At 46.6% G+C, this 14907-nt stretch overlaps 1 protein-coding gene across 1 annotated transcript; it reads right to left on the bottom strand.

Moving 5' to 3' along the window:
• Window positions 1–3330: 3330 nt before the first annotated feature.
• Window positions 3331–14651, bottom strand: Zbtb24 (zinc finger and BTB domain containing 24). Its single transcript, XM_051175567.1, has 6 exons — window positions 13690–14651; window positions 11368–11535; window positions 10797–10880; window positions 9906–9989; window positions 6222–6303; window positions 3331–4852 (listed from the first exon to the last, which is right to left on the bottom strand). Exons 1-6 carry the CDS (start codon window positions 14627–14629, stop codon window positions 4153–4155), a joined length of 2058 nt encoding a protein of 685 aa, XP_051031524.1. The 5' UTR covers window positions 14630–14651; the 3' UTR covers window positions 3331–4152.
• Between the last annotated feature and the right edge of the window lie 256 nt (window positions 14652–14907).

The raw sequence follows: 14907 nt of genomic DNA, 5'->3' as shown, positions 1-14907 counted from the left end.
ATCATGGAAGACCCAGAAGCAAGCAACCAGGCAGGGAAAGAGGCCTCAGGTAAAAGCCAATGGCCTCTTTCTAAGCAGGAGCGTAATCAAATGAATCCATGGGGCAGAAGAGGCAATGAGCACACGGCACAACCAGATGGAATGAGTCCCGAAACCACATGGCGCCTTATGAACCCTGGAATCCTGGTTTTGTTTTGTAAGACCTGATTTCATGTGGCTCAGGCTGTCCTCACACTAACTATGCAGCCAAAGCATGTATTCCCGAGCCTCCTGCCTTTACCTCCTGCTGCTGGGATGATAGCCCTGCTGCCAGCATGCTCCAGCACCCCAAAGTTTCAGGAGCAATGTGGCTGGAGGAAGGCTTACCACTCAGCTTCCATCCAGACCCAGTAGACAACCTGTAGGGCAGATCATACTCCAGGTTAACGTAAGCCCTTATGTAACAAAAAGGAGATGCAGAAAATTTCAAGAAACAGAAGGCAAGCACCTGAGTGATGTTTGCACAGTAAGCTTTCCCCCTCCCTCCCTCTCTCCTTCCTTTCCTTCCTCTGTCTCTGTCTCTGTCTCTCTCTCTCTCTTTTGTTTGCTTTGAGACAGGGTCTCTTTCTAGCTTTGGAGCCTGTCCTGGAACTAGCTCTTGTAGACCAGGCTGGCCTTGAACTCACAGAGATCCACCTGCCTCTGTCTCCCGAGTGCTGGGATTAAAGGCGTGCACCACCACAGCCCGGCTAAAAAGGAGCTTTTCATCCCAAGGGCCAGAATGTGTATTATAGACACAGAGAGCTAGGGCACAAAAATCATCACTTTCTGATTCTCCTTTGACACAGTTGAGGCAGGGACTGGATCTGATGCTGGAAACAGTCAGGGAGGGCTTATCATGTGGCCAGATCAACCAAGAAACAGACTTTTAGAAGTTAAACGTATTTCTTTCGGTGATTGAAAACAGTTATCTGAACTACATTGATAGATGAGATCTAGGTTTTTAACCTATAAATTGTATGAAATCTAAATGTAAATCAAACACTACCAGCAAACACTGTTGTCAAAATTGAGGTATACAGCAAGTATGAAAAACACAACTAATTTTGAATCAAGGGAGGATGTACATTAATTCACTTTAATATTAATTACATGTTGAAATATCTCGCAGTAAATGTTCTAGTTGAATTCTGTAACTGTGTCAAATAGCATGACCAAAGCAACTTGGGAGAAGAAAGGGTTTATTTGGCTTTCACTTTCAAGTCATGATCCATCACTGAGGGAAGGCAAGGTAGGAGCTCAAGGCAGGAGCCGTGGAGGGACCTGACTTGCAGGCTTGCTCAGTGACTCACTCACTAGCCCACACTTAACTAGCTTTTTAGTACAGCCCAGGGCCACCTGCTTGAGGGATGATGCCACCCACAGTGGGTTGGGCCCTTGAACATCAGTTAATGATCAAGACAGTCCATCACAGGTGTGCCCACAGACCAACCCTTCAATGGCTTCTCTCACATGATTCAGGGTGGTGGCAATTGAGGCTGACTGTTATAGTAGATTAAATAAATAACCTTGTTAAGTTATTAGATTAAGTTAAGTTAGTAGATTAAATAACAGTTAAGATTAATTTCGCCTATTGTTTGATGGGAGATGTCATTCTGTAAATATGTTTCTTATTGGTTAATGAACAAAGCACTGGCCAATAGGAAGGCAAGATAGGCAGGACTAGGAGACAAGGATGATTCTGGGAGGTGTAGTAGGGAGAGTCAAGATGTAGGAACTTCAGAGAAGTGTGGATCCCCTGTCTGGTAAGTTGAGACAATGTGGAAACACTTAGATTGATACGCTAGTAACAGGCCAACAGCTTTATATCTAATAAAGCATCTCTGTGTGTTATTTGGGGCTGATGCGGCTGTGGAACCAGGCTGACGGGAAAACTGTTTGTAACAATTGTTACATGTGCCTTTTGAACATTTTAAATTTCTTGTGTCTTGTACCTCGCCAGTGCTGAGGACAGAGCCCAGTGCTGTGCATGCCAGGAACACCTTTGACCTACACCCCCAGGCTGTGTGCTCTTTTACAGGGTTTAAGTAGCTCAGGCTAGCCTTATACTCAAGGTTCTCCTGTCTCTACTTCTGCCTCTGGGGATCACAGGCCTGCACCACCAGGCCTAATTCAGTTCAGAGGTAGACTGTTATAAAGTAAATTAAATTTAACTTGTATGGGCTGGGTCCAGCACCAAAACCAAACCAACAGCTGTACAACCTTGCTGTCTACAGTAAGAAAAAAATTAATTTACTTTAATACAATGTAGCATTCTGGGGAAAAGGAGTATTAGGAGGTTTTGAAAAGAACATAAAAACTTTGTGTTTTAGGAATGAGCAGGGGCCAGAGAGGTACTCAGTGGGTAAGAGCACCAGCTGTGCAAGTTTAAGGGCCGGAGCTTGAACCCCAGCACCCAAGTCAAAATGCAGGAAGTGGCGTGTGTGCTTACAGGTGGAGACAGACAGGAGGATGACCACGGCTTGCTGGACAACAGCTTCCAGATTCCTGTCTCAGGGTAAGGAGGAGGAGCGCCACACCAGGGCAGCCAATGTGTCCTGCAGAACACACAGGCACGCACGCGCGCGCACGCACACACACACACACACACACACACACACACACACACACACACACACTCACAATGAATGCATTGTTTAAACGACCAAGTCAAGAATCTGAAATACTAAAGTAAAACAGTATTTGTAAAGAGTTTGCTCTTGTCAGGTCCAACTTCATATTACTTTAGCTGATACATACGTATCTACCACCTTGGTAACTCAATTTGTAAATTTTGCATAGTAAAATACAACTTGGTAAATATGCAATAAAAATACTTGGTTCTTCTCTGTAACCTGAAGAATTGTCTGTCTATTTCTGTAAAACTCTAGTTTGCAGAAACACACTGGATTTCAGTGGGAATAAGAGCAGTCTAGGAACACAGCTGACATCGAGCAGATGTTGATTCCGAACCCACTGTCTACCCTGTCTCTTTCTCAGACATGACTGCTAGCTCTATGAGACATAACAAAGAATTCAACTAAACACAGTGGTCTTGAAAACAACCCAGACATTTGAAATACACACAATCATAGCCACAGGCTGGCTTCTTCCACCCTAAGCCTCAAAATTAAAAGGTGTGTTGGAGTTTCATCTAGACTCGAAGGGAAAAAAAAATTTACTGCATACTTCTACCTCTATGAAGTTCTAAGATTGAACATGTAAATCAGTATTTTGAGATCAAGAATAATTCAGTAGTGTATTAAAAGTTCCAGGTAATTAAGAACCCTTTTTTTCATGAATATCAAGTCATTATCTGACACACTGGTTTATTTGGAATGAATATCTTGATTTAGTTTCATATTTAGAAGACTTTTTAATTAAAAATTTAACAGTCTGCTTCTTTCAAAAAAAGGTATAAATCCATGTTTTGCAGAAAAGTTGAACTCAAAAAATTTTAGAATGACATTTTGTGCCAGGTGACGGTGGCACACGCCTTTAATCCCAGCTGTCAGGAAGCACAGGCAGGCGGATCTCTGTGAGTTGGAGGCCAGCCTTGTCTACAAAATGAGTCCAGGACAGCTACAGCTGTTGCATAGAGCAGCCCTGTTTCAAAAAACAAACAAAAAGTACATTTGGCTTTCATATCATGTATGGTTTTCAAGTCTGAATCTATCTTTAGTGCATCAGGATCAGCCGACTGCACCACACAAGATAAATTTAAGAGGTGATCTTTAAGAGTTACCAGAGGGGAAATCTCTTGCTTGATGTAATCAAGTACAGGTCAGTCCTGACCTGTTTTGGACTGGCAAGTATACTGCGTAAGAGAAATAACGGAATGGAACCAACCATCGAATCTGAAGATTCAACCTACATACGACGTTTTGTTCTAAAGAAGACACACTCTATGGCGGTGAACACTCAACACTTAGAGAAAAGTCTAAATCAACGAGAGTGGAGCCCCTCATCAATATTTAAATGCTAAATATGAACTGGTATTACAGATAAGACAGGTTGTGCACATTTGCCAACACTCAGCTTCTGACCGATAGAGCTGTCACATCTTTAAAGGACCAGCCTGTCACTGCTGGCCCAGGACAGGGGTCCTGTGGAACGGTCAGTCATGTGTATGGGTCAGCTCTGCTCCTGGCCTAGAGGAGTGGGTAGGGATGGGTCAGACTCCTGAGTTAGCTGCAGGTGCTGGGCGGGACCGGAAGCATCCGCTGCCAAGCGGAGAGCCTCTGTCTGGCCTTGGTGGGCATGCAGATGCGCCAGCGTGTCTTTGGAAAATGCGATTAGCTGCACTGGCTCTGGCTGGGAGGGTTCCATCTGGCTACCAATCATACTGAGGCTCTGAATGTGTTCTGTTGGCTCCGGCTGAGCGGAAAGAATCAGGCTTTGCAGCTGCTCCGGTTGCTGTGTGAGCAGGGCAAGGTTAGCGGCTGGGTCTGTGGCCATGTTCTGAGAGCTCTCAGCAGTCACGATGCTGACCCCCTGGTTAGGGCCTGGCATGAAGTTAATGTTATGCACAGAATCAGCTACAAGAAGCTGAATCTCCTGCTCTCCTGAGGTGGAGAGCTGGTACGGCTGTAGCTGAAGAATGTTCCGGACCTCGTCAGCATTACTGCCAGAAACGCTGCTGGGATCCGATGTGTGTTTCTCCTTGCTGTGAATTTTCAAGTGAGCCTTCAAATTGTCTAAGCGAGCAAACTGTAAGCTACACTCAGGGCAGGAGAAAGGCTTTTTGCCCGTGTGTAGGATGCAGTGCCTCCTCTTGGCACTGGAGTCAGAGAAGGACTTGCCACAGATGCTGCAGGAGTATGGCTTTTCTCCTCTGTAAGAAAACACAGAAACACTTGCTTTCTCCTTCCTAGGTACTTAGGCGGAGGCAATCCAAAGTAAAGGGATGCTGGGCCGGCACCCGGCGTGAGTGTTTGCCATCCTCTTTATAAAAACTCTCCTTTCCCTGGATGCCAGTGCCTAGACTCTCGTCAAAACCCCTAAAAACTCCAGCTCTGCTTCACACTAGAGAGCACACAACACAGGAACGCCGACCAGGCAGGTTCCGGGGTCAGGTTCTCCTACCAAATACGGACTTGGGAGTGAGCCCTTTCTCTGTGCTCCTGCTTCAAGTCTCAAAGATAAAGGGCTGGAAAGGGTTTAAGGTAGGGTGGCGGACGAGACTGGGCTACATGGGATGAAATTCTATAATTCTGTTGTTATGTGTTTCAGGTAGGAAAGTAAACATTTATATGTTACACAAACAGTTCCATTTTGCGTTTAGTTCTCATAGCTTATTTTTAGACACCAGGGGCCAAGTAGGTATGTATATATTATAATTAATATCAATATTAAAATTTTAAGCAGCTACTAATTATTTTTGAAGTGTTTAGAAATATACCTAAATCCAACCTAGTAATTTTTATGAACAGAACCCTTTTCTTTTGGATGGAATTTTCCTATGTAGTCCAGGCTAGCCTTGAACTTGTGGGCCACCCTCCTGCTTCTACCTTTTATGTGCTGAGGTTTGGAGTGTAACACACTCCACTGAGGCTTTCGTTTGCGTGTGTAGTGTATCTCTGTGTGTGCGTGGAGGGCAGAGGTCAACGCTGGCAGCCCTCCGCAACCACACTCCACCTTACTTTAGAGACAGGGTCTCTCACGGAGCTCAGAGCTTGCCATTCTGGCTAGCCTGGCAGTCAGACAATCCCTGGGATCCACCTGCCTCCACCCTCTGCCCTCCTACATCACCTCTGGCTCTTCCATGGGGCTGGAGATCCAAACACATCCTTATTCTCATGCAATAAGTAGTTTATTCACTGAGCCACTTCTCCAGGCCTTAATGATTACTTCTGATTGAAGATGTGAGCTCTAGACCACTCCCCCCAATAAAAACTAAATAACGAACCCAACAATGTAAGCCTTTACTGGCCAGACCCAATATTGCTGAGAAATTTAATTACTGAAAAAAATAAAATAATGAATCACACAGAGATTTCTAGCAGAGTAACAACTGGAAGAAAAGTTTATATAGGGCATGGGTTACCCACAGAACACCAGAGTTCAATGAGGCTGCTAAATGACAAAAACAGTTAGATGTGATGGCATCCACAGCAGTGCCGGTACTTGGGGCAGATAAGCACGTTTGGGGCCAGCATGGGCTAGAGCGGTATGTCCCTGTCACCGAAACCAAACAAGCTTACCGGTGGATTCTGATGTGGGTCTGAAGGGAACTCTTGGCTGTGAAAGACTTCCCACAGATTTCACAAGTAAATGGCTTCTCACCTAAAATAGGAATGGGGAAAGTGTTTATTAATACATGCCTGACTAGCTGGAGGTAGGGACACACACCTTAGAAAATAAAGAAAAACAGTAACAACTCAGGCGCTTTCCTTCACAATGGGAAGGCATCCCTGAGTGCATGGACACATCCGGGCGGGCGGGGCGGGGCCAAGAGAATGCAGGGGAGGTGTGGTTCCTTCCGCTCATGTGTGGGTGATAAAAGAACTCGTAGTTACTCTTGCATTTTTTACCTTGACTCTTGCCCCCTGCACGACTCCTGGGCAAGGTGGCCACTGGACCTTCAGAGGGGCTTCTGTATTCACATTTATATCTACCTTCCAAGTATGTCCAGAAAGCTCACTATTTCTCAGTTCCCTCCCTCTTGGATCACAGCAGTCTTGAAAGGGGCCTATTCCTGGCTATCCAGTGTCTACTAGGAAAACAGTATGGGTGTCTCCACACTGACGAAACATTTCACCACAACAGGTCACAGATCTTCACACACACACACACACACACACACGCACACACACACACCCTGCCCAATGAATGGCTTTCCCAGGGGCGGTCTGAGGCTCACACAAACTGCTGTAGTTCGCAGACCTCACTGGTTAACAGCAACAAGCGTTCTTCAGTATTAGTTTGCACACTGCCCATGCAACAGTGGACCTTCATGCCCCCCAGGAGCAAAGTGCAGGGATTCTAACGTGAGTGAGGGGAGTTTTGGAAACCCTGCAGCAGCAGACCTGTCCTCACTGGAGAACAGCAGGGAAGAAGGGCAACTTGAGATGCCCTTTCCGACCAGACTTGTCTCCAAGCTCTACCCAGGCAGGGCACCGTGCACGAGACAAACTGGACAGCCAGCAAGCACATCACTAACTTTTATCACTCCAAAGGTTACGGCCAGGCGGCTTCCTCCTCAGAGCCGGGGCCTGCTCAGACTCTGGCCAGTGTCCACCTCTCATGTGGACGATGTACCCACTCTGCAGCTCTGACTGGCCTCCGGTCACAGAGATCCACTTGCCTCTGTCTCCTGAGTACCAGGATTAAAGGCGTCACCACCACACACAGCCCCAAGACCTTATTCGACACAGTTCAGGAGAGTGGCGAGTTCCAAGTGCAGGGAGGGACCACACTGGCCAGGGCCACGGTGGAAAAGAAAGGATGCTGGAGGGGGAGGGAAGGGACCAGACTCATTCTTCCCAGGCCCCCCCTGCCCTGATACAGCACCGCTTTTCATGAGTGCCTGCCTGTTTCAACACCTTTTGTCAGCCATTAGGTTTCCAACACTGACATCTGTAGGGCACACTCAAGCCACAAGGTTGATGGAGTCTTCTGACCCCTGGCTTCGGATCTGCCCTGTGTGCACTACCTCCTTCAACTCACTGGCCACTCCTCTTTTATTCAGTCCCGAGACTCTGACAGACCACCAGCTGTTAACAGAGACAGCTGCTAAAGGGGTTATAAATGTCAGGGCTTGAGCAGCAGGGGCCAGAAGGAAGTCTTTCATAGGCCTAAGCAAGGAAAGGTAAAGCCAGACACATGAGGGCGACTCAGGAAGATTCAGTCAGAGCTGACTCAGTTCCAGAGGGTGCACACCTTCTGCCTGGTTTCCTACTTTTTATATTTTGGAATATTAACAGTTTGTCATACAAGCAATGACTATTTTGTTCCTGACCAATGAGCTCCCAAACATCTTCATCCACTCTCCTGACCTGAAGACTTTCCTCTCTCTCCCAGATCTGCTAACTACCTACCCCAGGCCCTTCCTTCTCTGCCCACGTGCACCCCCCCCCCCCCGTTCATGCCCCTGCCTGCTTTCAGTGATCGGCTCACTATCTGTAGCCTAACCCTATCGGTTCACTGCAAACAGCTAGGCTTTCCCATGCTCAAACCCCTACGCGGGACTGAGGTAAACCTACATGCTTCCTGAGTCAGCCGGCACTCACTCTGCCTTCCCAAGTCAGGCCTCAGTACATAGACATATGCAGGCAAGCCACACTTACATGTAAAATAAAAATAGATAAATCTCAAAAAAAAAAAAAAAAAGAGTAAAGAAAAATTGCTGGAAATCGGAGCTATCACTGTTTTTTTTTTTTTTTTTCAGATTTTAGAAAATGTTCTCTGTCCTCCCTTCTCCCTCTCTCACACACACTTTAGAGGTGGGATCAAATCCATATACAAACTTCATCATGTTTCATATAAACTTCCCACGCAGAGCCTGTTGAGTGATTTTAGACAGCATTAGACCTGAATCGACAATGCTCTACCCCATGAGGAGAAGTGTGGCGCTTTCCACCGTGGCATAACACTGACACTCAAAACGTTTGTGATTTGGAACATTCTGGGGATTTGGGTAATGGGGGAGGTCCTTCTGTGTGCTGTGAATTTGTTTCTCCTATTGGTTGGTGAATAAATGCTGACTGACAGGAAGTATAGGCAGGGCCACCAGACTAGGAGATTCTGGGAAGAGGAGCACAGAGAGGAGCACAGAGACACACCATGCAGCCACCAGGAAGATAGGCTTCCCGCATTCTCTGGTGAGATAAGGCCAAGTGGAAATATATAGATCAATAGTTATGGGTTAATAATTAAGAGAGAGCTATCCAAGTAAGGAGCCTGAGCCATCGGCAAAACAGTTTATAATGAACAGAAGCCTCTCTGTGTTTATTTGGGAAGAAATGGCTGCAGGACCAGGCGGCTCAGAAACCTCCGTCTTCATTTGGTTGTTTCTGGTCCCAGGTACCTGGATAATGATACTTAATCAACACTATGTTTTCTTCATGTTAGGAAGTTACCAACCTGCCTTAAAAGAACCAAAGTGCCAAAAACTAAATAATTTTTTTGTTTTTTGTTTTTGTTTTTTTGAAGACAGGGCTTCTCTGGGTAGCCCTGGCTGTCCTGGAACTCACTCTGTAGACCAAACTAGTCTTGAAGTCAGAGGCCTACCTATACAATAGTAAATGACAATTTGCCAGAATCATTAAATAATCCACCTTAATAGAAACTGTTTCTTGGAAAAATCCAACAGGCTTATTTTTAACCCAAAAGGTACAAGATGGACAGTTTTACTTCTCTGAACTTAAAATGGAAAAAACAAAACAAAAACAAAAAAAACACTCCCTGCCCAACAAAGCTGCCTTGCCTTCCCCGCCTCTCTGGGAGGCGGTCATTTAAGGCTTGGGGCTGAGCACTGGTTCCAGAGGGCAGAGTGAAGAATCCCGTGTCTCTTTGTGTCTGCTTCCTTTTCTGAACAACTGACTGTTTCCACCCTCAGTGCAGACACCTTCAGTGAAGAAATAACTGAGTGGAACGCGGGATCAGACTCAGATTGGCAGTTGCTGTGGGTTGTTGTGAGTTCTCCCACATGAACAGCGTTCATCATCACACATGAACAGCGTTCATCATCACACATGAACAGCGTTCATCATCACACATGAACAGCGTTCATCAGGCAATCCCCTTTTTGTGCTGACTCGCAGCGGGATGTAATGTCCCCATACGACATTACTTGGAATTTTAAATAAAACTCATCAAACTTGCACCGTATTTGCAATGAGCATCCCAAACACAGGCGGAGGAGGCTGAATGAGGTGGCGCGTTACCTGTGTGTGTTCGCAGATGTTTCTTTAGCTGAGACACATCCATGAATTTTCGATGGCAGTGGTTGCATTCTGGCAGTGAGTGGCCTTGCCGCAATGATAAAAAAAGTGTCAGTGCATGTATGCTCTCCCTGCATTTCTTCAGTGATTTGTGTTAAAGCACTGCCCTGAAAAATAATCACTTTAAATATGACACTTTACAACAACAATAAGCTTTATTACCCAAAGGCCCTCACTCGGTGCTCCTCTGAGAGCAAGGGTCCTGTAGCCCTCGTAAACACCCTTCTCTCCTCATGCTAGTGGGACTGGTCATTTGGACCTGAATGATGTCCCTGCCCCCTCATTTCTTATCAGCTGGCAGGAAGGACAGGACCTGTAGCAGATCAGAAGCCATGGATGAGACATCCCTTTCCAGGTGCCACTAATACCGGCCAACCAACCGAGGCCTCTTGGGCGAGCAGCACTTTTGGATACAGCGGTTCTGTGGTGATTCTATATGTAGTTCCAAAATCATGGTGCAAACATTAAGCTGAGTCTTTTGATATTGGAGAACAGCATGGCAACCTCTGACTTTTTCTTTTTAAGCTACAGTCTCAGGTAACCCAGGCAGGTCTTAAACTCACTACATACCCGAGGGTGAGTTTGAACTCTGATCCTCTTGTCTTCATCCCTCAAGTGCTGGGATAACAGCTGTGTGCTCCAATGCCTAGTTTTATGTGACTGGGGATTGAGCCCAGGGCAAGCCCTCTACTAAATGCGCTGCATTCCTAGCCTGGCTGCCTTTCCCAGTACTTCCATTCATTCTGTAAGGTGAACCTACTGTTTCACAAATACTCTGTATCTGCATTTCTTCCCCAGCCATGCAAATTTTTCCTCACCTTATTGGTATCATACCTGTGTGGACTCGATAATGGCTCTTTAGCTGTCTTTTCTGGCTGAAGTATTTTCCACACTGATCACAGGTAAAAGACTTCTGCCCTGCCAATTAAAAAATTAAAAACAAAACAAAACAAAAAAACAACACTTAAATCATGCCAAAACTGCAGAGTTAGGATGCTCATTAATGAATTAAGTAACACAGTACCCAGGTTCCCATTTACACAAGTGATGAGTACCTTGTCTACACACCCAGAAACCTTTCTAGAGTGTGTAAAACTATGCAAGGTGGCAGGGGGCAGTGGGACCTGGAGTAGAACTGTGGACTGCAAGAGTTCTTCAAGGGCATAGAGAGAACCCTCAAGGCTAGTGCTTGAGTAAAACACATTTAGAAGCATACTGCATTGCAGGAGACAGTTGCTAAGGTCTAGCTGAAGGCTGGCTGGTGTTGTCCACAGCAGCACACCAACACATGCAAAACCCTGTCTTTCGAAGACACCAGGCTGAGCAACCACCACTTAGATGGGAGAAATGCCACCCCAGGACACGGGACCCTGGTGGCTGGGGCCCCTAGTGCAAGCCCCATTACCTGAGTGCAGGCTCATGTGCTCCAGCAGTGAGTGCTTGGTGGTCAGTGCCTTGCTGCACACGGTGCAGGTGTACGGCCGCTCCCCTGTATGCATCCTGGTGTGGACTTGCAAGGAGTGCTTCTGGGCGAAACCCTTCCCACACTCGTTACATTTGAAGGGTCGTTCCCCTGCGATCAAAGCCGAGAGGCGCAGCGTAAACGAGGGCCTCCCAAATTAAAATATACATCCCAGAATCGCTCATAATGTTAAATATTTAGGGCAAACAACCAGAGCTATCGGCGATGAAAGTCTAGAAAGAGGACTAGATGACACCAACAAGTAGAAGCTATGGGATGTAACCTAACTTTTAATAAAAGACACAGGCGCCACAGCCACAGAAATGCTGTCCGTAGCTCAGTGCCCCGATGCAAAAATAAATAAATGAATAAAAAGGACATCCCTGCATTTGGGGCTGGAGAAGTGGCTCTGCTCTGACAGAGGACCTTGCTGGGTTCTCAGCACCCAGAGTGACAGACATCCAACCCCTGAAACTCCAGTTCGGGGTCTGACTGACACTCTTCTGGGTTCCCGTGCATACGCACGGTGCTCATACGTGCAGGCAAACATGCATACACATAAAAGAAATCTTCACACTACAGTCAAGGAAAGCCTCTAACGGTGACGGCAGACACCACAATGCATACATGTCACCAGGGTGCTGAAAGGGTGGCACACATCTGTGACAGCAGCACTTGGGAAGCTGAGGCAGGATGGGGTCATGTCTCAAAACAAAACAGTAATTTATTGGGGACTTAACTCAGGCGTGGAGCAACTGTCTAAGGGTACGAGGTTGGAGCTCTACTGTAGCTGCATATTGCCTTGCAATAGTGGCCCCGTCCTTTGGGCGTGGCTCCAGGTGTGGACATAACCCGTTTAAGGAAGAGGAACAGGGGCTAGAAGTCCCTTTGGGTCATGGAGAGCACCGGGGAGTCGGGGTCTGCATCCTTGGAGCAGGAATACTGCGACAGTTACTTATGGTCATCTGTGTAAGGTCATCCCCAATAAACACCCTATTTATCATTCATCTTGGTTTGGCGAGCTCGTTACATAACTCCTCATCTTCACTCTACAACCGAAAACAAAATTTTAGGTTCCTAAAAACAAAACAAAGAGTAGAAATAGCAAGCCTGAAAGCTCAAAAGTACAGCGGCAGTCTCCCAGAAGCTAAAACAAAGGTGGGAAATATAAGGGGCAGGGGAAGGAAGTTCGGGCCGCAGAGGCTCTGGACTGGGAGAAAGAAGTACTGGTCACAAGGTCATGTGTGAAGTAATCATGGAAGTGTTCCGGAATGACCACTTACCGATCTACCTGGCAAATACCAAAGGGAGAAAACAGGCACACTAAGGCTGGGTGCAAACTTTCAGACCCCGGGGGGATAAAGGAAAGATTCCACCAGCTGTTTTCCCTTAATTAAGTTTTGTTTTACTGAACAATGTAATGCTTTTAAGTTATGCACAATTTGGATGAAGACAGCTAAAACACAATGTTGTATTAGGATCCATTAGCTACCGTATGCGGAAGCTTGCAATGACAGAACCTGACCTGAAACAGAAAGGGTTCGAGGATTTCCGCTAGAGACACGCTGTCCAATACGGTAGCCATCAGACATATGTGGTTATTCACACTTACGTTAACCGAAACAAAACTGAAACTCAGTTTCTCAGTGTAGATATCTAGACTCAAGCGATGACATTTCTACATATGGCTGGGGTACAGTTGAGGTGTCAAATGCTTGGCTGGCATGCACCTAAACCCTAGTACTGTGAGAGGAGAAAAGGTCCGTATGTCGTTAGTGGCTGCCACATTGGCCACATGGACAGAGGACAAAAGACATTTCATTCACAAGGGGGACTGAATACCAATGCTGAGTCAGGGACACCCGAAAGGAGAGAAATCTTTTACAAGATGGCTAAACTATAAAGGTGTCTACAGAGCAGGGCAAGAGACTCCTTCCCCAAAGGTGAGGGACATCCACAAATCAGAAGGCAGGAGGTGCTTGATAACTTGATAAAAAGAAAAGAAAAAGAAAAAAGAAAAAACAAGGGCTCTGGATCAGGCTTTGTTGGGTCAGCAAGGCATGGGCAAGCATGCTGTAAGACCCGCCCCTCACCAGTACACTGGGGACATCGCCTACTGTGGGGCTACTAAGGCCTAAATACGGTAACAGGGAAGAAGGCTTTATTGCGATGCCTATCCTGCAGAAACGGAACCATAAATAAATAGTCATGACCACAATTCCACATTTCCCAAAGAGGCGCACTAAGTTTGGAAAGTGTAGTTACCAGTGTGGCGTCTCTGGTGGATTGCTAAAAAGTGGTCATACTTAAAGACTTTCCCACAGTCTTTACACTGGGCCTCGGGACCGCTGGCGCGCGTTTTCCTTCCACAGATCCTCTTGGCGGGGCACTGGTCGTCTTCATCTCCGATGAGTTTGTAGTCTTTAAGCTTGACAGACCTCCGAATCCTCCGCTTGCTGTACCTACTCAGGCTGTCCTGTCCGTCCCGAGCCTTGGGGTCACAGTTCTCACCCTTCCCCTCCCCTCTCGCTGGCTCCCCCGCGGGCTCAGGTCCCTCGTCTTTGGACATCTTCTGTTCGCTCGCTTCCACACCGTGTCCTTCTTGAACCACAAAGTTTTGTCTGTTCTGAACTGAACTGTTCACTTTTAGTTGCGTTTCTTCCTCTGCAGCTAGTTCTGGTTTCCCCTTCTGCACACTATTGCCTTTTCTCGGTCTTCCCCGTTTCCGTTTTAGAGGATCATTTTTCTTATTAGAAATAACAACGACTGGAGTACCAGTGCCGTTCAGAGCCGGTGACTTTGAGGAGCTGTGGTTAGTCTGGAAGTCGGTGTAAGCCTTTACCAGATCATAGACTTTTAAGAATTGCGCGGTAGCCAGGATCTGTTCTGTGGTTTTCTCGCTGGCGTGTAGATACCCTGTATAGATAAATTCCAGCAGGACCCCGAAGGTGTCTGCCACCATGCCTTCCAACATATAAATAGACTGGCCGATCTCGCCCTCTTCCGCAAACATCATCGAGAAATACTCGCTGCTGGCAGCAAGTAAGGCTTTGTGGGCTCGGAAATGCACATTCTCCACGATTAAAGTAATATCACAGAGAAAGCCTCTTTTCCTTTGGTCCTGAAGGCTAGCCAGGACGGTGTCACTGTGAGTGTCTGAGTGCACAACTAGCTGCCCAGAACGTTCCGGGGCTGTGTCTGCCATTTTCTCCAGACTCTTGAGAGGCTTAAATCTGAAATAAGAAAACAAGGTTTATTTAGGAAGAAGTATCGTCTAACAAGGCTGCCTTTCTGCTGACAAGAACCAACCAGAGGTTGCCATTACCACCTTTTAAAGCCTACTTAGCAACCCAGCCTTGGGTTCTCCCCCTGCCGCGGCCACGGATGCCTCTCCAGTATCCACAGAACCTCTTAGGGTCTGGAATTGCTTCTGGAAATTACGGAACGGGATCAAACATCTGCACGGCCCTCCTCCCTTGCATT

This window comes from Phodopus roborovskii, unplaced genomic scaffold (genome assembly GCF_943737965.1).
Source record: "Phodopus roborovskii unplaced genomic scaffold, PHOROB, whole genome shotgun sequence".
NCBI classification, from domain to species: domain Eukaryota; kingdom Metazoa; phylum Chordata; class Mammalia; order Rodentia; family Cricetidae; genus Phodopus; species Phodopus roborovskii.
This window is presented reverse-complemented; position numbering and strand designations above follow the sequence as displayed.

Excerpts from the sequence above, each read along its gene's own strand:
- Zbtb24 (XM_051175567.1), bottom strand. The coding sequence starts at position 14,629 with ATGGCAGACACAGCCCCGGAACGTTCTGGGCAGCTAGTTGTGCACTCA. Across the intron at positions 11,536-13,689 it reads CCACCAGAGACGCCACACTG|GGGAACGACCCTTCAAATGT; the intron begins GTAACTACACTT and ends CTTTGATCGCAG. Across the intron at positions 10,881-11,367 it reads GCACATGAGCCTGCACTCAG|GGCAGAAGTCTTTTACCTGT; the intron begins GTAATGGGGCTT and ends TTTAATTGGCAG.